Genomic DNA, 23,221 nt, shown 5'->3' on the forward strand with positions numbered 1-23,221 from the left:
ACTTATGATTTCAAACCAATAGTCATATTAAATATTTTTTATTCAACATAACCTTGTTGCGCATTGTCTCAAACAGCTGGACCGTTATACACTGGTGATTCCCTAACATGAAAGAGTATAATTAAACTTAACTTGAATCAACTTAGACTTTAACTGGCACCAAGGTGATGCCCACCATTGATGTCTGAGCCGCACACACACAGCAGTGTGTCAGCTTTGTCAATAACAGCAACGTTCTTTCAGACAAATCGCTCATTTATGAGCTCCTGACATAAGAGTCTTGCAGCTATGTAGCCACCACAGGCCCTTTCCTGTGGTCTGGAGGGGGGTGTGGGCATAGTTGCATAGTCAGCCTGATTGTCTGGCCTGAGGTCAGTGTCCTCCTCTTCCTCTCTCTCCTGAGGTGAACCATCAGTCCCTTCTGGCAATTCTTGTCCCCTCCTGATAGCCAGGTTGTGCACCACTAATTGAGCTACCTGATCAGCGTTGTATTGTAGCTCCCCTCCTGAGTGCTCCAGGCAGCTAAATCGCTGCTTACGCACACTAATTGTTTTCTGGACCACACTGCGTGTGGCTTTGTGGCTCTCATTGTATCGCTTCTCGGCCTCGGTGTGGGTGTCATGCAGGGGGTGTCATCAGCCAGGTGGCTAGGCCATATCGTTTGTCACCAAGCATCCAACATTGTCCTTGTGGCTGACTGGTAAACATGTCAAAGACAGCGCTCTCACACAGGATGTGAGCCTCATCGATGCTGCCCGGACATTTGGCATTCACTGCCATAATTAACTGATTGTGGTCGACAACTAGTTGGACCTTCAGGGAGTGAAATCCATTTCTGTTGCAAAAAACCTCTGGGTCCTGAGAAGGTGCTCACATGGCGATGTGGGACACTGTATTGCTCCCTGCATCTTGGGGAACTTAGCAATGCGGTAGAATGCTCCAGCCCTGTCAATCTGAGCCTCCGTGGTCATAGGGAAGCTGATAAAATCCATCCTACGCACGTACAGGGTCTCCGTGACCTGTCTAATGCAGCGATATGTGGCATGCTGAGACAGAGGCGAAATGTCGACCGCGGAGGCCTGAAAGGAACCTGACGCATAGAACGACAGTGTTGCGGTGACCTTGATCTCGATGGACAGTGATGTCCTGAAGGTGCTGGCAGGCTGCAGATCTGCCCTGATGAGCTGGCATATTTCACTGATCACCACTTTGTGGAAGCGCAGTCTCCGAAGGCAGGTGTTCTCGGATAAGTCTAGGTAAGACCGCCTGTCCTTGTAAGTGCGGGGTGTGTATGGTCTGGACCTCCTCCTCAGTCTGGTACGTCTTAGATTGGGCACATAATGTTGTGGATTAGACGTTGTGCCATTTTCACTTTGCAGCATCTGCGTATTAATCGATGCAGGCTGAGAAATGACTGGCCCCATTCCAATAAAAATATAATGCCGATTGTTCACAAGCAATAAATTTCCACACTAAAAGACACCTACAGAAGATGTCTGTTGAGATGGTCACTTCACCTGAGAACTCCAGAGTCAATCCAAACTCCCCCGAAGTTGAAGCAGCCTTTTCAATGAAGCGACCTGCGATTTGCAAAATGGCGTCCACACCGCTGTGATTAGCTCAGAACAGTTCAACTGTTTCAGAGCGGTGTTTTGGGTGAACGATATTGTGGGCGAGATGTGTGCGAGATGCTGAAAGTGATGTTGGGCGATATACTGGGCGTTAGTTTCGGCAAATGTGATCTTTATGATAAAAAAAGTGGGCGGTCAGTATTATTGAATCTCGGCGTTATTTACGTGCAGAAAGTAACGCTGGACGATATTATGGGCGTTGGTTTCACCCATTCTGATGATTCCGTCTAAAAAAAGTGGGCGGGTGGGTATTATTTTTTCCCAGCGTTCCATACATGGTGAAAGTAACGCTCACCGATAAGTGTCCGAAAAATGGGCGCCAGTTTCCATTTGTGGCTAAATGGGTGATATCTGGGCGTTACACCTCATTTCAGCATTAAAATGGACGTTAAGTGGGTGTTATGCATGCAAAAATAATGGAAAATCTAGCCCATGGGCTTTATAAATAGAGGCATAGAGTACAAAAGCCAGGAGGTTATATAAAGAACTAGTTCAGTCCCAGCTGGAGTTTATGTCCAATTCTAGATACCACACTTTAGGAAGGATATGAAGGTTTTGGAGAGGGTAGAGAAGAGATTTACTAAAATGGCTCCAGGGATGAGGGATTAGATTTACATGGATAGACTGGAGAAGCTGGGTTGTTCTCCTGAGAGCACAGAAGGCTAAGAGAGATTTGATGGAGGTGTTTAAATAAATAAAGAGAAACTGTTTCTGATGGCTGAAGGGTAGATAACCAGAGGACACAGATTTAAGGTGATTGGCAAAAGAACCAGAGGCGACATGAGGGAAACTTTTTTATGCAGCGAGTGGTTAGGACTTGGATTGCACGGCCTGATAGGGCGGTGGATATAGATTCAATAGTAGCATTCAAAAGGGAATTGGATAAATACTTGGAGATAAAATTGCAGTGATATGGGGAAAGAGCTGGGGAATGGGACTAACTGGATTGCTCTTTGAAAAGGCCGGTGCAGACTCGATGGGCCAAATGGCCTCCTTCTGTGCTGTACTATTCTATGATTTTATGAGTTGGAATGTCCTAGATTTGCTCCCTAGACTGCATGGGTTGGCAGACAATATGCTACAAATGACTTGGTCTAAGGATGGGGGATTCCTACACAATGTTGTCATCCTGTGAGTCCTGTGGAATGTCTGCGTGTGAATGTTGAGCGAGGACAAAATCAGGCTTGAGTGTAGCACAGTTAACCGAATAACCTGTTGATGCTCATTACCTAGCCCACACATAAAGAATGACCACTTGAGTAAGGTATTGCAGGAGCTATAACCCAAAAAGAGTCAGCGTACTGATGGAAAATAAATTCAATAGAGGTGAGGCTTGTGTGTGGTAGCTAGATGTGATTTTCCATTTGTTGCAGGGTGTTTGTGCTGTTGTGAGATTGGAAATGACAGAATGCAGCAAGGCCCCAGCCAGTGTCCTGTCACAATTAGCATTGAGTGGAGGTGAGGCACAGTTGCTAAATGTGCTTTTCCCTGTGTTGCAGGGTGTTTGTGCTGGTTCTGGTGGTGGTGTCTGTCCTGTGGATTCCTCTGGTGCAAATGAGCCAAGGTGGCCAGCTCTTCATGTACATCCAGTCCATCACTTCCTACCTGACACCACCAGTTGCAGTGGTCTTCGTGGCCGGCTGCTTTTGGAAACGAACTAATGAGAAGGTAAGTCGTTTCTTTTCAAATTTGTTTTGCAGTTTCCCGCAATGGCTAAATTCGTGAAATGTGCATGGCACTGGATCATCCAGGTTTGATTTCTGGTCTGTTGTGAGTTGGCTGATCTCATCAAGGGCAGTGGGGTAGGGTCAGCTCAAATACCTGTGACCCCTGTTAGTTATCCATTGTACCTAACCATGGGAGAGTCCAAATCTGATAACATGTACCAAGACCTGCTCAAGTTGTTTCTTTTTCATACATTTAATTTCATTTTTATATTCTGAGTTTTTATTTCCAGTTCTGTAGTTAGATTTATTTTATACATTTTTAAAATTTGCGCTCAGATTGACATTAATACAACATTAGATTATCATGTACTATGGCTTTGTATCTCTTTGCTGTGATAGTGAGCATCGAAGAGGGAGTTCTGGTTATTCCCACAAGTGGGCAGCTTCAGAACCTGTACAATCTTCAGCCTGTGAAAGAACCGATCTCAGTGGCTGAAAAAAAGAGAACTCGTATTTCTCCTTCCGACTATTCCTTGGAGAGGGTGCAGAGGAGATATACTAGAATGGTACTGGGATGATGAACTTCAGTTACATGGAGAGACTAGAGAACCTGGGATTGTTCTCCTTACAGCACAGACGGTTAAAGGGAGATTTAATGGAGGTGTTCAAAATATTGAAGTGTTTTGATAGAGTAGATGGGGACAAATTGTTTCCAGTGGCAAGAGGGTTGATCACCAGAGGACACAGATTTTAAGATAATTGGCAAAAGAACCAGGGGTAGATGAGGAGAATTGTATTTTATGCAGTGAGTAGTTATGATCTGGGATACAGTGGTTGAATGTGTGGTGAAAGCAGATTCAGCAGTAAAAGGGAATTGGATATATAATTGAAAAACAAAAATTTGCAGGGCTATGGGAAAGAACAGGGGAGTGGAACTAATTGGATAGTTCTTTCAAAGGTTTGGCACAGGCACGATGGCCTCCTTCCGTGCTGTATCAATCTATGTAGACATAGAGGTTGGCAGTAACGTTACTCTTCAGAGCCTCAACCAAAGATGACATTCAAAATTGTCAGCTTCAATATGGTGGGATTCTCTGCAGAGAACATTCTATCTGATATTTACAAGATGGTGGGGAGGGATCAGGTAGGGTGGGGGTTAGGGACTTGTAGCGACTGGGAATTGCGGGGAACGCGGATGTCCAGCCGAATTTAACAGCAGAACCTCATTTTAAATGTTTTCTCTTTTTCCCAGCCAGCAGCTGGCTAGACTGAGAGGTTGGCTGGCTGTTGGACAGGTAGCACTTCAGCATAAGGCCTCAGCCAGGGACTGGAGAGGAGAGAGGGACAAAGTGATTGCGGTGGTGGGGGGAGGGGGAGACGGAGAGGAGCAGAGATAGTGGGGGAAGATGGAGGGGGGGGAAGATGGAGGCGAGGGGAAGAAATGGAGACGAGATTGCGGGAACGTGGGGGAGCGGGGTGGGAAGGAGATTGCTGGGTTAAGATATTGTGCGAGGTGGGGGTGAGGGTGGGGGGGGAGGTCAGCCTAGAGATTTTGGGCCGCGGTTGGCTGATTGTGGGGAGGGAGGATATTCGCAACAGGTTAGCTTCACTGCTGCATTAAAAGGTTTTTCCTCATGTCACCTCGGGTTCTTCTGCCAATCACCTTAAATCTGTGCCCTCTGGTTATCAACCCTTCAGTTAGTTACTCTAGCTAAACCCTTCAAGATTTTAAACACCTTCATCCAATCTCCTCTTGGTCTTCTCTGCTCTAAGGAGAACAACCCCAGCTTCTCCAGTCTATCCACATAATTGTAATCCCTCATCCCTGGAACCATTCTATTAAATCTCTTTGTACCCTCTCCAAAGCCTTCACGTCTTTCCTAAAGTGTGATGCCCAGAATTGGACACAACACTCCGGCTGGGGCTGAACTATATAGGTTCAGCATAATTTCCTGGCTTTTGTACTCTATGCATCTATTTATAAAACCCAGGATCTCATGTGCTTTATTAACTGCTTTGTTAACCGGTCCTGTACAAACACCCCAGGTCTCTCTCTTCTTGCAACCCCTTCAAATTTATACCATTTAGCTTGGATTGTCTCTCCTCTCATCTGTGCTACAATAGCAAAAATTCACAAGCTGAAACCTGATGGATAACAACCAAAGTGCATCGCCATGGTCTCTCCCAACCAAGGCACATACCAGGTCATTCTAAATGGCAAAACAAAACCAGCAAAGCAGACAGCAAAATTCACAATGAGCAGCTCAACATTGAGGAGCTAAAAATAGCTATGAAAACCCTGAAATGTGGAAAGGCAGCTGGATTTATTGGTGTATCTAAAGAACTATTATTACAACAACAGCAACTTACATTTATTTTGCACCTTTAATGTAGTAAAACTTCTGATGGTGTTTCACAGGAGCGTTATAAAATAAAATCTGACACTGAGCTACATAAGGAGGTATTAGGACAGGTGACCAAAAGCTTGGTCAAAAATGTAGGTTTAAAGGAACACATTAAGGGAGGAGGAAGAGGTATAGAGGCAGAGAGGTTTAGGGAGGGAATTCCAGACCTTAGGGCCTTGGCAGCTGAAGGCACTGTAATGGATGCACCTGTGAGTATGCTCACAGAGTTGTAGAGCTGTTGGGGGCAGTTAAGTGTCTGGAGTGTCCCCCAGATTGGGGGGCACTCGATCTAACGTTTATTTTTGTTCCCCAAAAAGAGTTGTAGAGCTTTTGCTCACAACTTGAGCCGCCTCGGGGAAATCCCCTCCATGCCTTTCAGTTCTGCGCGGAGGGGTTTCCTGTACGGGCTGTTCCTGCACACTCTCCACCTTGCCATCCTCGTCTGCCGTCCGGACACGCCATGGGCGTACCATCTTGCCGTCCGGAGGAGGCGGGGGTCCCCGATGGAGTGCACTCTATGCGGGAGTCCTCCCACTATTTATCGGGGACTTGGCCTAGAGGGTGGTGTACGGGAGCACTCCCGTGCAACAAATTTTTAGGCCGGTTCACGGGCTCCCAGGCCGCCTGCAATTTCTGCGGTCTGGAGGAGTCCGTGTTCCATGTTTTTATTGAATGTGCGAGGTTGCAGCCCCTGTTCCAATATTTAAGGGGGCTGCTCCTCAAATTCTGGCTGCACTTCAGTCCCACACTCCTGATCTTTGTGCACCCTGTGCGGAGGGGAGCGGGTAGGTCCGAGGGCCTCCTCGTAGGACTGCTCCTGGGCACGGCCAAAGGGGCCATCAGCCGGTCCAGGCAGCGGGCGGTTGAGGGGGTCGTTCAGCCTGACTGCCTGCCTCTCTTCCAACAGTTACATCCGAGTCAAGGTGTCCCTGGAGATGGAGCACGCGGTGTCCACCGGTATGCTCGCGGCCTTCCGCGAGAGGTGGGCGCCGGAGGGACTGGAGTGTATCACCACCCCTGGCAACCAAATTTTAATTTGATTTTACATGTTTTAAAGTTTAATTTGTTTTAATTGCCGGGTTTTTAGTGTCCCCCTCCCCTTTTATAGGGGGCACTTGTAAAATATATCATTTTAATGCCCCCCAACAAAACACAAAAAAAAAACAAAAAAAACAAAAAATATAAAAAAAGAGGGCAGTTAAAAGTGTCTGGAGTGTCCCCCAGATCGGGGGGGGGGGGGGGGGGGGCACTTGATCTAATGTTTATTTTGTTCCCCCCCAAAAGAGTTGTAGAGCTGTTGCCCTGGCTGCCTGCATTTTTTGTGGTCTGGAGGAGTCCGTGTTCCACGTATATATTGAACGTGCGCGGTTGCAACTCCTCTTCCAATATTTGAAGGGGGCTGCTCCTCAAATTCTGGCTGCACTTCAGTCCCACACTCCTGATCTTTGGGCACCCTGTGCGGAGGGGAGCGGGCAGGTCGGAAGGCCTCCTCGTAGGACTGCTCCTGGGAATGGTCAAGGGGGCCATCAGCCGGTCCAGGCAGCGGGCGGTCGAGGGGGTTATTCAGCCCGACTGCCTGCCTCTCTTTCGCGGTTACATCCGAGCCAGGGTGTCCCTGGAGATGGTCGTAGTATTAGGCAGTCCCTCGAAGCGAGGATGACTTGCTTCCACACCAAAAAGGGATGAGTTCACAGATGTTTCAATGAAGGACCTAATATTCCAGATCCCGAACTGCATAGTGAAGGGTGGAAGATGCCTGTGTGTGGATTTTTTAACATGTGGTGGCCGTTGCACACCAGCCACCACACGGGCTTGACAGAGCGAGGTCTTGGTCCAGTGGCAAGGATTAACCAGGACGACTGGAGACCAGCTCTGCTGCACAGACCTAGTGCGCACACATATCGCAGTGTGGGCTGGCCTTTGCTGCCCCTGGGCCCTCGGCTCTCCTCCGCCCCGACCTCTCGCCGCCCCTCCACCCCGATCACTCACTGCTCCTCCGCCCCGATCTCTCGCCGCTCCTCCGCGCCCCGATCACTCGCCGCTCCTCCGCCACGATCTCTCGCCGCTCCTCCGACCCGATCTCTCGCCGCTCCTCCACCCTGGTCCCTCGCTGCCTGGAGATGGAGCATGCGGTGTCCAACGGTATGCTCACGGCCTTCTGCGAGAGGTGGGTGCCGCAGGGACTGGAGTGCATCATCACCCCTGGCAACCAAATTTTGATTTGAATCTTTAGTGTCTAAAGTTTAATTTGTTTAAGTTTGTCGGTTTTAGTGCCCCCCCACCCCCACTTTTAGCCGGGGGGACTTGTATAATTTGTGTTCTTAGTGCCCTCCAAAAAAACAAAAAAACAAGGGGGCACTTGATTATTAGTTTACAACAAAATAGTTGTAGAGCTGTTGCATTGTGAGTGGCTTAGCCAGTCAAATGATATTTACAATAATACCCCAGTCAGTTGAGTCTTATGTCATCCACGATGAGGTATGCAGTTGTGAGCCTAGTGGATGAACTGGTAATGTGTAGTGTGATTGTTAAACCTTTGTTAATAAACCAACTAGTTCTTAATAGCAATGTTAATAGCAATTCTTAAGCAAAGAGTCCATGAAGCAAATACATTACAAAATGGTGACGAGAATGGGAGTTTTTTAATGAAGAAAAGTTGGTGGAATTGCAAGTGGAGCACAGCAAGAAGATATACCAGCAGTGTGGTTCCCCAATGAGAGGCTGGCAGTATATATTTTTTGTGAATAGTGAACAGTGTTGAACTGACAAAAAGAGCTTGTGGATTTAAAATCATTGAAAAGCAATTCAAGATTATTGAGCGTGATTAACGGCTATTAAGCTAAGAAGGCAACATGGATGTGACAATTAATTATGTCAGTAATTTGGGTGCTTTTGACAAGAATAAGGAACCGTTTAGATCCTATAGAAAAAGATTGCAAATGTTTTTTAGAGCTAATAATGTCAATGAAGAGTCAGTGGGTGTGGCAAATTCGCAAGTAAGGAATCAATCAGTTCAGGTGAACATAAAGCTAGTTTGTCAGTCATGATTGGAGCAGAGAATTATATTATCTTCACGAATTTGTTAACCCTGAGAAAGGTTAAGGATTGGAGAATCATTTTGATCCACAGCCTTTCGAAATAGCTGAGAGCTATAAGTTTGCAATGAGAAACCAAAGGCCTGGTGAAACCATCAGTGAATACATTGTTGCCATAAGAAGATTGTCTCTACACTACAATTTTGGAGGATTCCTAAACAGGGCTCAAGATAAATATGTGTGTGGACTATCGGATGAATGCATCCAGTCAAAATTGTTAGGTATGGATTGTCATGTATGTAACCAGCATACTACTGTAACCCTTATACAATTGTAACCCTCATGTAACCACTACATACTGTACATACTTACTAGAAATGCACACCTTGACCACAGGGGGTGTACTTGTGGAAGACACTCCTTACCTGGAGATTCAGGTATATAAGGGGAGGTCCCTCGCAGGGCCAGCACTCCTTGGTCCAGGTAATAAAGGTGAAGGTCACAGAGTGACTGTGTCTGCAGTACGTGCCTCGTGTGATTATGTTTAAGAGTTAAGGACTCAACACCTGGCGACGGGAAACGGGAATCACTGAGCCCAGAGGATGGCCACCAGTAGCTCAGAGGAACGTTACTGTGTGAGTGAAGACTGGGGCGATTTTGTGGAGAGACTCCAGCGGACCTTTGTCACGAAGAACTGGCTGGGAGAGGATGCGGCTGACAAGCAGAGGGCGCATCTACTGACCAGCTGCGGGACAAAAACCTACGTACTGATGAAGGACCTGCTCGCACCCCACAAACCGGCCGACAAGTCTTTTGACGAGCTCAGCCAGCTGATCAGCGAACACTTCAAACCGGCGAGCAGCATACACATGGCCCGGCACCGGTTCTACACACACCGACGTTGGGAAGGGCTAAACATCTCGGATTTCGTGGCAGACTTGCGGCACTTGGCCAACCTCTGTAAGTTCTCAGACGCCTGCAGGGGGGAGATGTTAAGGGATTTTTTCATTGAGGGCATTAGCCATACCGGGATCTTCAGGAAGCTCATAGAGACCAAGGACTTAACTCTAGAAGGGGCAGCATTGATAGCTCAAACTTTCATAGCCGGGGAAGAAGAGACCAAGCTAATTTACGCGAATAGTCCTGGGTCCAATGTGGCAACGGACCAAGGAATTAACGTGATAAACGCGGCTCAAGATCTCGCAGTCAGGCAAAGGCATTTTGAAATTGCAGCAGTCAGACAAAGGCATTTTGTAACTTCCCAAGCTGAAACCGACTCTAAGGTGGGCCCCCGACAGGGACAATGGAGAGGGGAGCGGCAATTCACACCATCAAGGGGACCATTAACACCCACCATCAGAGTGTTTAGAAACAACCAAGGGAACAATCAGAGAGGAATGCCTGCTAACAGTCCTTTTGTGAACAATGATCTCAGCCAATGCTGGAGATGCGGGGGCAGACATTATGTGAAAAGCTGCAAATTTCAGCAGTTCGTCTGTAGGAATTGTAATGCCAGAGGACATTTGGCTAGGGTTTGTAAACAGCCGGTAGTGAGGCTAATCTATGAGACAGAGGAATCAAGCGAGGGGCTTGCAGTGCAGGACAATGTCTGGGGTAAAGTCATGGATGCTGAAGTTCAGCGGGTTCATGTGGCTGACGTCCACAGCTCATACACCAAAACGCCACCCATGATGATGAAAGTTTTATTGAATGGCATCCCGATACGCATGGAGCTGATCACAGGAGCTAGCCAGCCCCTCATGAGTGCACAACAATTTGAGAAACTATGACCACACAGAGCTAGCAGGCCCAAACTGGAATGAATTAATACGCAGCTACGGACGTAAACCCAAGAGATCATCCCAGTGCTAGGCAGTGCAAACTTGGTGGTAACACACAATGGGTCACAGAACCGGCTGCCACTCTGGATCGTTCCAGGAACTGGCCCCTCGCTTTTGGGAAGGAGCTGGCTAGTCGAGATGAACTGGAAATGGGGGGATGTGCACGCCATTTCATCCGTGGAGCAAAGCTCATGCTCACAGGTACTACAAAAATTCGGGTCACTGTTTCAACCCGGTGTCGGAACGTTCAAGAGCACAAAAGTAGTTATACGCATCACCCCAGACACCAGACCAGTGCACCACAAAGCCAGAGCGGTGCTGTATGTGATGCATGAGAAAATTGAGAGTGAACTGGACAGGATGCTCAGAGAGGGCATAATTTCGCCCGTTGAATTCAGTAACTGGGCAAATCCCATTGTTCCTGTCCTTAAAGCGGACGGCTCGGTTAGGATCTGCGATGACTACAAAGCCACCATCAACCCGGTGTCCCTGCAGAACCAATACCCGCTCCCGAGGACGGAGGACCTTTTTGCCATGTTGGCAGGTGGCAAGCTGTTCATTAAATTGAACCTCACTTTGGCTACATGACTCAGGAACTGGCTGAAAAATCCAAGCTTCTGACCATCATCACGACGCACAAGGGTTTATTCATCTACAACAGGTGTCCGTTTGGCATCCATTCGGCGGCCGCCATCTTTCAGAGGAACATGGAAAGCTTGCTGAAATCCATTCCCAGCACACTCGTATTCCAGGACGACATCCTAATCACGGGTCGAGACACCGAGGAACACCTCCACAATCTGGAGGAGGTGCTACGCCGACTGGACCGGGTAGGCCTGCGACTGAAGAAGGTCATGTGTGTGTTTTTGGCCCCAGAGGTCGAGTTTTTGGGCAGGAGGGTTGCCGCAGACGGGATCCGGCCCACCGAATCCAAAACGGAGGCGATTCGACGTGCACCCCGGCCCGGCAACACATCGGAATTGCGATCGTTCCTGGGACTTTTGAACTATTTCGGGAACTTCCTGCCGAACTTAAGCACATTGTTGGAGCCGTTACACGTGCTCCTGCGTAAGGGCTGTGAATGGTTTTGGGGGGACTGTCAAGAACGGGCTTTCAACAGGGCGCGGAACCTGCTTTGTTCTAACAAACTGTTAACGTTGTATGACCCCTGTAAAAAGCTAGTTTTAACATGCGATGCATCATCATACGGGGTTGGGTGTGTGTTGCAGCAGGGAAATGGAGACGGCCAACTCCAACCGGTGGCTTATGCCTCCAGGCCGCTCTCCCAGGCAGAGCATGGGTACGGCATGGTCGAAAAGGAAGTACTCGCGTGTGTTTAGGGTGTGAAAAAAATACACCAATACCTTTTCGGCAGACCGCTCGAGTTAGAAACGGACCACAAGCTGTTAACTGCTCTGTTGTCCGACAGCAAGGCGGTCAATGCAAATGCGTCAGCTCGCATACAGCGATGGGCTCTCGTGCTGGCTGCGTATGACTACACCATACGGCACCGGCCAGGCACCGAAAACTGCGCTGACCTGCTCAGCAGGCTTCCCTGGCCACCACCGAGGGGGCGTCAGAGCAAAGCGCTGAGATGGTCATGGCCATTGAGGCTTTTGACACTACAGGCTCCCCCATCACAGCCCGCCAGATCAAACTCTGGACCAACAGAGACCCCCTCCTATCCATGATAAAGAAACGTGTCCTGGCGGGGGATTGGGCGCCCACGCACGGGGCGTGCCCCGAGGAGGTCAGACCGTTTCAGAGACGGATGGATGAGCTCTCCATCCAAGCCAACTGCCTGCTATGGGGCAGCCGGGTAGTCATGCCCCAGAAGGGGAGGGAAGCGTTCATCAGGGAACTCCACAGCGAGCACCCTGGAATTGTGCTAATGAAGGCAATTGCCCGGTCACATGTATGGTGGCCGGGGATTGACTCAGACCTAGAACACTGGGTTCACAGGTGCACGACGTGTGCCCAGCTGGGCAACGCCCCCAGGGAGGCCCCGCTCAGCCCGTGGCCCTGGCCCACCAGACCATGGTCACGTATTCACGTGGACTATGCGGGCCCATTCATGGGAACAATATTCTTGATAATTGTCCATGCATACTCGAAATGGATCGAGTGCATCATATTAAACTTGTGCACGACATCCATCACCGTGGAGAGCCTGCGCACGGTTTTCACGACCCACGGCTTACCGGACATTCTGGTCAGCGACAATGGCCCGTGTTTCACCAGCTATGAATTCCAGGCGTTTATGTCGGGTAATGGCATCAAACATGTCCGGACGGCGCCGTTCAAGCCGGCTTCCAATGGTCAGGCGGAACGTGCGGTCCAAGTCATAAAGCAGGGCATGCTACGCATCCAAGGACCCTCTCTGCAGTACCGCCTATCGCGCCTCCTGCTGGCCTATAGGTCCCGGCCGCACTCGCTCACGGGAGCTCCGCCAGCGGAACTCCTCATGAAACGTACGCTCAAAACGCGGCTGTCCCTCATCTACCCAACCCTGGCAGACATTGTTGCGGGCAAGCGCCAGTCCCAAACCGAGTGCCACGATCATAACTCAAGGGAGAGGTGTATAGAAATGGATGATCTGGTATTTGTACTTAACCATGCATTGGGACCCAAGTGGCTAGAGGGCATTATAATTGGTAAAGAGGGAAACAGGGTCATAGATGTCAGACTCAATAATGGGCAGATATGCCGCAAACACTTGGACCAAGTAAAGAAAAGGTTCAGCATAGACACCGATGAACATGAAGAAGAGCATGAGATGTCAACCACACCACTGCCAGTGGACGAGCAACAAGGACAATCACCAGCATGCACAGTCCCTGCAGCGAGCCCGGACAGGCCGGAATCACCTCAGGTGACACAAACGCATGTCAAGGCTCAGCCACGAGCCTCAACTGCGGCGCTCCACGAGAGAGCGTCGACCACCCGACAGACTTAACCTTTGAGTGAAAATGACGTGAGGGGGGAGGTGATGTCATGTATGTAACCAGCATACTACTGTAACCCTTATACAATTGTAACCCTCATGTAACCACTACATACTGTACATACTTACTAGAAATGCACACCTTGGCCACAGGGGGTGTACTTGTGGGAGACACACCTTACCTGGAGATTCAGGTATATAAGGGGAGTTCCCTCGCAGGGCCAGCACTCCTTGGTCCAGGTAATAAAGGTGAAGGTCACAGAGTGACTGTGTCTGCAGTACATGCCTCGTGTGATTATGTTTAAGAGTTAAGGACTCAACTCTTTTGAGATCATGGAGATGGCAGAAAAAAATATTAAGAATTGAACCCATTACTGGCAGTAGCAGCTCACAGCCACAGTGCTGTAGAAAAACACAGAAGATTGTGAGCCCTAGTTGAAGGGAGAGTTATGAAAGCAAGGTGTAATGGCAACCATACCGGACAACAGTGTCGGTTCAAGTGGGCAAGGTGCTACCGGTGCCAAATAAGGGGACACATTGCAGCCGCTTGTAAATCCAACAACAGGCCCAACAGGATAATCAAAGACTTCACTGGGTGGAAACGGATCAGAACAGAGTAGGTTTTGGTGTATATGCAGTGAAGGGCAAGGCAGTACATTCCTTATGTCAGGATTTCAGAATGTTAGTACTGATTAATAATCGATGGATTAATATGACAATAGATATAGCAGCTGATTGCTCTATAATGAGTCAGGATGTGTATTACTAGAATTTCAGGGGCATACCACCAAAGGTGAGCTCAGCGAAGCTGAAAACATATTCAGGGGAAGAATTGCAGACGTTTGGACAAATAGTACAACACCAGGGGCAACAAGCAAGATTATCTATTATTGTCTTACACTTATGGGCAAAGATTGGCTAAAAATGCTTTGTTTGGATAGATACAGCATCTGTAGTACAGAAATGGTTAAGTCTCGGCTAGATACTCTGCTGGAGAAAAATGCTAACATGTTTGAAGACTCATACATAGAAACATAGAAAATAAGTGCAGGAGTAGGCCATTCGGCCCTTTGAGTCTGCACCACCATTCAATAAGATCATGGCTGATCATTCCCTCAGTACCCCTTTCCTGCTTTCTCTCCATACCTCTTGATCCCTTTAGCTGTAAGGGCCATATCTAACTCTCTCTTGAATATATCCAATGAACTGGCATCAACAACTCTCTGCAGCAGGGAATTCCACAGGTTAACAACTCTCTGAGTGAAGAAGTTTCTCCTCATCTCAGTCCTAAATGGCCTACCCCTTATCCTAAGACTGTGTCCCCTGGTTCTGGACTTCCCCAATATCGGGAACATTCTACCCGCATCTAACCTGTCAGAATCTTATATGTTTCCATGAGATCCCCTCTCATCCTTCTAAACTCCAATGTATAAAGGCCCAGTTGATCCAGTCTCTCCTCATATGTCAGTCCAGCCATTCTGGGAATCAGTCTGGTGAACCTTTGCTGCACTCCCTCAACAATGTCCTTCCTCAGATTAGGAGACAAAAAATGAACACAATATTCCAGGTGAGGCCTCACCAAGGCCCTGTACAACTGCAGTAAGATCTCCCTGCTCCGATACTCAAATCCCCTAGCTATGAAGGCCAACATACCATTTGCCTTCTTCACCGCCTGCTGTACCTGCATGCCCACTTTCAATGACTGATGAACCATGACACCCAGGTTTCATTTTCCTAATCTGCCACCATTCAGATAATATTCTGTCTTCGCATTTTTGCCCGCAAAGTGTATAACCTCACATTTATCCACATTATACTGCATCTGCCATGCATTTGCTCACTCACCTAACCTGTCCAAGTCACCCTGCAGCCTCTTAGCGTTCCCCTCACAACTCACACCACCACCCAGTTTAGTGTCATCTGCAAACTTGGAGTTATTACACTCAATTCCTTCATTTAAATCATGGATGTACATTGTAAAGAGCTGGGGTCCCAGCACTGAGCCTGCGGCACTCCACTAGTCACTGCCTGCCATTCTGAAAAGGACCTGTTTATCCCAACTCTCTGCTTCCTCTCTGCCAACCAGTTCTCTATCCACGTCAGTACATTACCCCCAATACCATGTGCTTTGATTTTGCACACCAACCTTGTCAAAAGCCTTTTGAAAGTCCAAATACACCGCATCTACTGGTTCTCCCTTGTCCATTCTGCTAGTTACATCCTCAAAAAGTTCCAGAAGATTCGTCAAGCATGATTTCCCTTTCATAAATCCATGCTGACTTGGTCCGATCCTGTCACTGCTTTCCAAATGCGCTGCTATTTCATCCTTAATAATTGATTCCAACATTTTCCCCACTACTGATGTCAGGCTAACCGGTCTATAATTACCCGCTTTCTCTCTCCCTCCCTTTTTAAAAAGTGGTGTTACATTTAGCTACCCTCCAGTCCATAGCAACTGATCCAGAGTCGATAGATTGTTGGAAAATGATCACCAATGCATCCACTATTTCTAGGGCCACTTCCTTAAGTACTCTGGGATGCAGACTATCAGGCCCCAGGGATTTATCGGCTTTCAATCCCATCAATTTCCCTAACACAATTTCCCACCTAATAAGGATATCCTTCAGTTCCTCCTTCTCACTAGACCCTCAGTCTCCTAGTACTTCCGGATAGTTATTTGTGTCTTCCTTCGTGAAGACAGAACCAAAGTATTTGTTCAATTGGTCTGCCATTTCTTTGTTCCCCATTATAAATTCACCTGAATCCATTTGTCTTCACTAATCTTTTTCTCTTCACATATCTATAGAAGCTTTTGCAGTCAGTTTTTATGTTCCCGGCAATCTTCTTCTCGTACTCTATTTTCCCCCTCTTAATTAAACGCTTTGTCCTCCTCTGCTGAATTCTAAATTTCTCCCAGTTCTCAGGTTTGCTGCTTTTTCTGGCCAATTTATATGCCTCTTCCTTGGATTTAACAATATCCTTAATTTCCCTTGTTAGCCACAGTTGAGCCACCTTCCCCATTTTATTTTTACTCCAGACAGGGATGTACAATTGCTGAAGTTCATCCATGTGACCTTTAAATGTTTGCCATTGCCTATCCACTGTCAACCCTTTAAGTATCACTCGCCAGTCTATTTTAGCCAATTCACACCTCAAAGCATTAAAGTTACCTTTCCTTAAGTTCAGGAGCTTAGTTTCTGAATTAACTGTGTCACTCTCCATCTTAATAAAGAATTCTACTATGTTATGGTCACTCTTCCCCAAGGGGTGTCGCACAACAAGATTGCTAATTAGTCCTTTCTCATTACACATCACCCAGTCTAGGATGGCCAGCCCTCTAGTTGGTTCCTCGACATATTGGTCTAGAAAACCATCCCTAATACACTCCAGGAAATCCTCCTCCACCGCATTGCTACCAGTTTGGTGAGCCCAATCTATATGTAGATTAAAGTCACCCATGACAACTGCTGTACCTTTATTGCACACATCCCTAATTTCTTGTTTGATGCTGTCCCCAACCTCACTACTACTGTTTGGTGGTCTGTACACAACTCCCACTAGCGTTTTCTGCCCTTTGGTATTCCGTAGCTCCACCCATACCGATTCCACATCATCCAAGCTAATGTCCTTCCTTACTATTGCGTTAATTTCCTCTTTAACCAGCAATGCCACCCCGCCTCCTTTTCCTTTCTGTCTATCCTTCCTAAATGCTGAATACCCCTGGATATTGAGTTCCCAGCCTTGGTCACCCTGGAGCCATGTCTCCGTGATGCAATTACATCATACCCGTTAACTGCTATCTGCGCAGTTAATTCGTCCACCTTATTCCGAATACTCCTTGCATTGAGGCACAGAGCCTTCAGGCTTGTCTTTCTAACACACTTTGCCCCCTTAAAATTTTGCTGTAATGTGGCCCTTTTTGCTTTTTGCCTTGGGTTTCTCTAACCTCCAATTTACTTTTCTTCTTTATATCTTTTGCTTCTGCCCCCATTCTACTTCCCTCTGTCTCCCTGCATAGGTTCCCATCTCCCTGCCATATTAGTTTAACTCCTACCCTACAGCACTAGCAAACACTCCCCCTAGGGCATTGGTTCCAGTCCTGCCCAGGTGCAGACCGTCCGGTTTGTACTGGTCCCACCTCCCCCAAAGCGGGTTCCAATGTCCCAGGAATTTGAATCTCTCCCTTCTGCACCACTCCTCAAGCCATGTATTTATCTGAGCTATCCTGCGATTCCTACTCTGACGAGCGCATCAAGGGCGACAATGCACATATTCGGATTAAGTCAGATGTCAAAACTATTTTTTGGAGACCGAGGTCAGTTGTGTATGGAGAAAGAGTCAGACTGAACACTGTGAGCTCACCGTAAATTGTGACCTTAGTCTTTTATTGCAGGTCTTCAGAGTGCCTCTCCAACCTGTGGAGCCTCCTTAAATACCTGTTCTCACAAGAGATTATGGGATCCCTTGCGACTCCAGTGGATGAGCCCTCTGGTGGCTGTACAGAGTAAATACAAGTCCACATATATAACAACACTCCCCCGCAATGTCAATAGTGTAACTATTTACAATGTGAGTCAATCTGGGGCCCTTCTTGCTCTGGTTGATCTTTTCGGTGTGAAAACTGGTGTTGTTGAATCATTTGTTGGGCCCTCGCTGGGCTGCTGTGCAGCTGGCCTTGCTGGGCTGCCTGGTGTGTTGGGCCCTGCTGGGCTGCTGTGGATGATGGGTTCTGCTTCGTGGTCAACCATGGTGTCGGTTGCCACTGGTGTTTATGTTGGGGGATCAAAAAAGGTAGGGTCCAAGGTGGGTTGCTCAGGGTAGTCCATGAATCTGAGTTTGATTTAGTCCAAGTGTTTCCGGTGAATGAGTCCATTTGAAAGTTTGACCAGAAACACCCTGCTCCCCTCTTTGGCCACGACAGTGCCGGGAAGCCATTTGGGACCTTGTCCATAATTTAATACAAACACAGGATCATTGATTTCAATCTCGCGTGACACATTTGCGCTATCATGGTATGCACTTTGTTGAAGCCGCCTGCTCTCTACCTGCTCATGTACATCAGGGTGAACTAACGAGAGCCTTGTCTTAAGTGCTCTTTTCATGAGCAGTTCAGCAGGTGGGATGCAAGTGAGTGAGTGGGGTCTCGTGCGGTAGCTAAGCAGGACTCAGGATAAGCGAGTCTGCAGTGAGCCTTCAGTTACCCTCTTCAAGCATTGCTTGATGGTTTGCACTGCTCTCCCTGCCTGACCATTGGACGCTGGTTTAAACGGGGCAGATATGACATGTTTGATCCCGTTACGGGTCATGAATTCTTTGACCTCAGCACTGGTAAAACATGGCCCGTTGTTGCTCACCAGCACATCGGGTAAGCCGTGTGTGGCAAACATGGCCTGCAGGCTTTCAGTAGTGGCAGCGGACGTGCTAGCTGACATTATCTCACATTAAATCCACTTGGAGTATGCGTCTACAACCACAAGGAACATTTTATCCAAGAATGGGCCTGCATAGTCGACATGTACCCTAGACCACGGTTTGGAAGCCAAGACCATAAACTCAGTGGCGCCTCCCTGGGTACATTGCTTAACTGCGAGCATGTATTACTACTGTGAACGCAGAACTCTTAAGTCTGCATCGATACCAGGCCACCACACGTAGAATCTGGCTATAGCTTTCATCATTATGATGCCTGGGTGGGTACTGTGGAGGTCATTGATGAAGGTGTCTCTGCCCTTCTTGGGAACCACTACTCGATTGCCCCACAGAAGGCAGTCTGCCAGTATAGACATTGCATCTTTGCGCCGCTGGAACGGCTTTATCTCTTCCTGCATTTCCACTGGGACACTGGACCAGCTCCTGTGAAGCACACAGCTTTTGACTAGAGATAATAAGGGGTCCTGGCTTGTCCAGGTTTTGATCTACCGGGCAGTGACGGGTGATTGCTTACTCTCAAATACTTCCATAACCATGGCTAGATCTGCGGGCTGCGCCATTTCCACCCCCGTGGTGGGCAATGGCAGCCTACTGAGAGCATCGGCGCAGTTTTCTGTGCCTGGCCTGTGGAGGATGGCGCAGTTGTATGCGAACAACATGAGCGCCCATCTCTGGATGCGGGCCGATGTGTTGGTATTTATCCCTTTACTCTCGGAAAACAGGGATATAAGTGGCTTATGGTCAGTGTCCAATTCGAGTTTTAGCCCAAACAGGTATTGATCCATTTTCATTACCCCATAGACACACACTAATGTTTCTTTCTCAATCAGGCTGTAGGCTCTCTCGGCCTTAGACAGACTCCTGGATGCATAAGCAACCGGTTGCAGTTTCCCGAAATCATTAGTTTGTTGAAATACACACCCGACGCCATATGACGACGCATCACATGCTAGTACCAAACTCTTACATGGATCATACAACACAAGCAATTTGTTTGAGCATCACAACTTTCTCGCTTTTACAAAGGCACTTTCTTGGCTTTTGTCCCAAACCCATTCGCCCCCTTTCCGTAGTAAGACATGCAGTGGTTCTAGCAGGGTGCTGAGACCCGGTAAGAAGTTACCAAAGTAGTTCAGGAGTCCCAGAAACGACCACAGCTCCGTCACGTTCTGTGACCTCGGTGCGTTCTCGATTGCCTCCGACTTCGCGTTGGTGGGCCTGATGCCGTCCGCCGCAATCCTCCTTCCCAGGAACTCCACTTCAGGGGCCAGGAAAATGCACTTCGAACGTTTTAACCTGAGCCCCACGCGGTTGAGTCGACTAAGAACCTCCTCCAGGTTCTGCAGATGCTCGACTGTGTTCCGACCTGTGACCAAGATGTCGTCCTGGAAGACCACAGTGTGCAGGACCGACTTCAGTAAACTTTCCATGTTTCTCTGGAATATCGCTGCCGCTGATTGGATTCCAAAAAGGCATCTGTTATAAAAAAAAAAGGCCCTTCTGCGTGTTGATGCATGTGAGGGCCTTCAATGATTCCTCCAGTTCCTGCGTGATGTAGGCTAAAGTCAGATCCAGCTTCGTGAACGTCTTTCCTCCCGCCAGCGTTGCAAAGAGTTCATCGGCCTTTGGTAGTGGGTATTGGTCCTGCAGGGAGAAACGATTGATAGTTACTTTGTAATCACCACAGATTCTGATGGTGCCGTCTCCCTTGAGGACTGGGACAATAGGACTGGTCCACTCGCTGAACTCGATCGGTGAAGTGATGCCCTCTCTTTGCAGCCGGTCTAGCTCGATCTCTCCCCTTTCTCTTATCATGTACGATACTGCTCTCGCCTTGTGATGGATGGGTCACGCCCCCGGAATTAGGTGGATCTGCACTTTTGCTCCTTGGAATTTCCCGATGCCTGGTTCGAACGGCGAAGGAAATTTGTTTGAGACCTGGGCACACGAAGTGTCGTCAGCGGGCGATAGTGCTCGGACGTCGTCCCAGTTCCAGTGTATCTTTCCCAGCCAGCTCCTGCCGGGCAGCGTGGGACCATTGCCCGGTACCACCCAGAGTGGTAGCTTGTGCACCGCTCCATCGTAGGAGACCTTTACGGTAGCACTGCCGATTACGGGAATCAGTTCTTTCATGTAAGTTTTTAGTTTTGTGCGAACTGGAGTTAAGACTGGCCTTGAGGCCTTGTTGCACCACAACATTTCGAAAGTTTTTTTGCCCATGATGGACTGGCTCTCGCCCGTGTCCAGCTCCATTGACACCGGGAGTCCATTTAGTTCAACATTCAGCATTATCGGGGGACAATTCGTGGTGAATGTGCGCACCCCATGTACCTCTGCCTCCTCTATCTGAGGCACTGTTTCGTCGTGATCCTCCGTGGATCTGTCCTCCTCTGCAACATGGTGGTTTGCGGGTTTAACAGCTCGCCTGCACACTCGGAGGTGTCCCATTGTTCCACAGCCCTTGCAAACGTACTCTTTGAATTCGCATGAATGGAAACGATGATCACCCCCGCAGCGCCAACAAGTTGTTAATGGCCTTGCATTCATCACCCTTGATGATGGACTCAGTCATCTGCGGACATGCAGCTGCAGGTATGTGTGTCCTGCCCTGTACGTAACTATTCAAAAACAATATCACTTTGTTCACAGTACTTGTAGCAGCACTTGTGTGCTGAGAGATTTGCTTTGTATTGTCACTGGTGGCAATGAACGCTTGAGCTATCGCTATGGGCTTAGTCAAGGTTGGGTCTCTACAGTTAAAAGTTTGCGAAGTATGGTTTTGTGACCAATGCCAAGTATGAAAAAGTCTCTGAGCATGTGCTCCAAATGTCCTTCAAATTCGCAATGTCATGCACGGTGTCTTAGCTCGACGACATAACTCACCACTTCCTGCCTTCAGACCTTTTGTAGGTGTAGAACTGGTACCTTGCCGTCAGAATGCTTTCCTTCGGGTTCAAAAGCTCTCGGACCAGTGTGCACAAATCATCGTATGATTTCTCCGTGGGTTTCGCTGGAGTGAGCAGATTCTTCATGAGGCCATACGTTGGTGCCCCACAGACGGTGAGGAGGATCGCCCTTCGTTTGGCAGCGCTCTCTTCCCCATCTAGCTCATTCACCACGAAGTATTGGTCGAGTCGCTCCACAAAAGTTTCACAATCATCTCCCTTCGAAAATTTCTTCAGGTTGCCCACTGTTCTCTGCATCTTTGGTTTCGCTATCTGTATCTCGTCGCCAGTTGTTATGTATGGAGAAAGTCAGTCTGAACATTGTGAGCTCAAAGTAAAGTGTGACCGTAGTCTTTTATTGCAGATCTCCAGTGCCTCTCCAACCTGTGAAGCCTGCTTAAAAAGCTGTGCTCCCAAGGGATTTTGGGATCCCTTGGGACTCCAGGGGATGAGCCCTCTGGTGGCTGTATAGAGTAAATACAAGTCCACATATATAACAGGTACCATATGCATTAAAATCACAGGTTGAATAAGAGCTTGCTAAGTTGTAGAAAAACTGAGTTTTAGAGAAGACTGATAGGAGTGACTGGGCCTCCCCGTTAGTTGTAATTTCAAAGGCAGACAAAACGGTACTGCCCAGTGGGGATTATAAAATTACCCTGAATTGAGCAGTTGATGATGAACAATTCCCTTTACCGACATCACACGACCTGTATGCAGAACTGGCAGGAGCCAAAGTCTTCACAAAACTGAATCTCTCCCATGCCTATGCTCAACTCCACATTGACAATGATAGTCAGCAGTATCTGACAAAGATTTATATTCATATATTAAGTTGCCCTATGGTATCAAGCCCTCAGCAAAGATATTTCAGGCTATCATGGATCAGATCTTACAGGGAATAAATCATTGTTCGTGCAATCAAGATGATGTGTTGATAGCCACTGGCACAGATAAGGAAAACCTAGAAATGTTAGAAGTATTCAGACGGTTCAATGACCATAATCAGATGCTGAAGCAGAGTAAATGTGCATTCATACAGCATGAGGTGGTTTATCTAGAATTGGAGGTCGATGAAAATAGTCTCTGTAATATATAGCTCCACCTAATGGACTACTGCTCCACCTAGTGGACTACTGTGGTAATGCAACCATTGCTGTAAATACAATAAAAGCATCATGTGACTAGGTCACCTGACAAGTTTCTGTAGAGCCATTTTGTAAATGTGTGTCTGTGATGTCGTAGGATGGGAGAAACGGATTCCCTAGCTGAAAGTTTTGTTGATGGATGTTCCAGCCAATTGACAGAACAACTCGAGAGGGC

The 23,221-nt window shown here is 47.9% G+C and overlaps 1 protein-coding gene across 1 annotated transcript in view; it reads left to right on the forward strand.

Moving 5' to 3' along the window:
- Window positions 1–23,221, forward strand: part of LOC139280538 (sodium/myo-inositol cotransporter 2-like) — a 154,450-nt gene that overhangs the window by 65,778 nt on the left and 65,451 nt on the right. The window contains exon 11 of the mRNA XM_070900023.1: window positions 3,131–3,299. Coding sequence (XP_070756124.1) covers window positions 3,131–3,299 — 169 coding nt within the window. The remainder of the gene's footprint in view (window positions 1–3,130; window positions 3,300–23,221) is intronic.

This window comes from Pristiophorus japonicus, chromosome 15, assembly GCF_044704955.1.
Source record: "Pristiophorus japonicus isolate sPriJap1 chromosome 15, sPriJap1.hap1, whole genome shotgun sequence".
Taxonomy (NCBI): Eukaryota; Metazoa; Chordata; class Chondrichthyes; family Pristiophoridae; genus Pristiophorus; species Pristiophorus japonicus.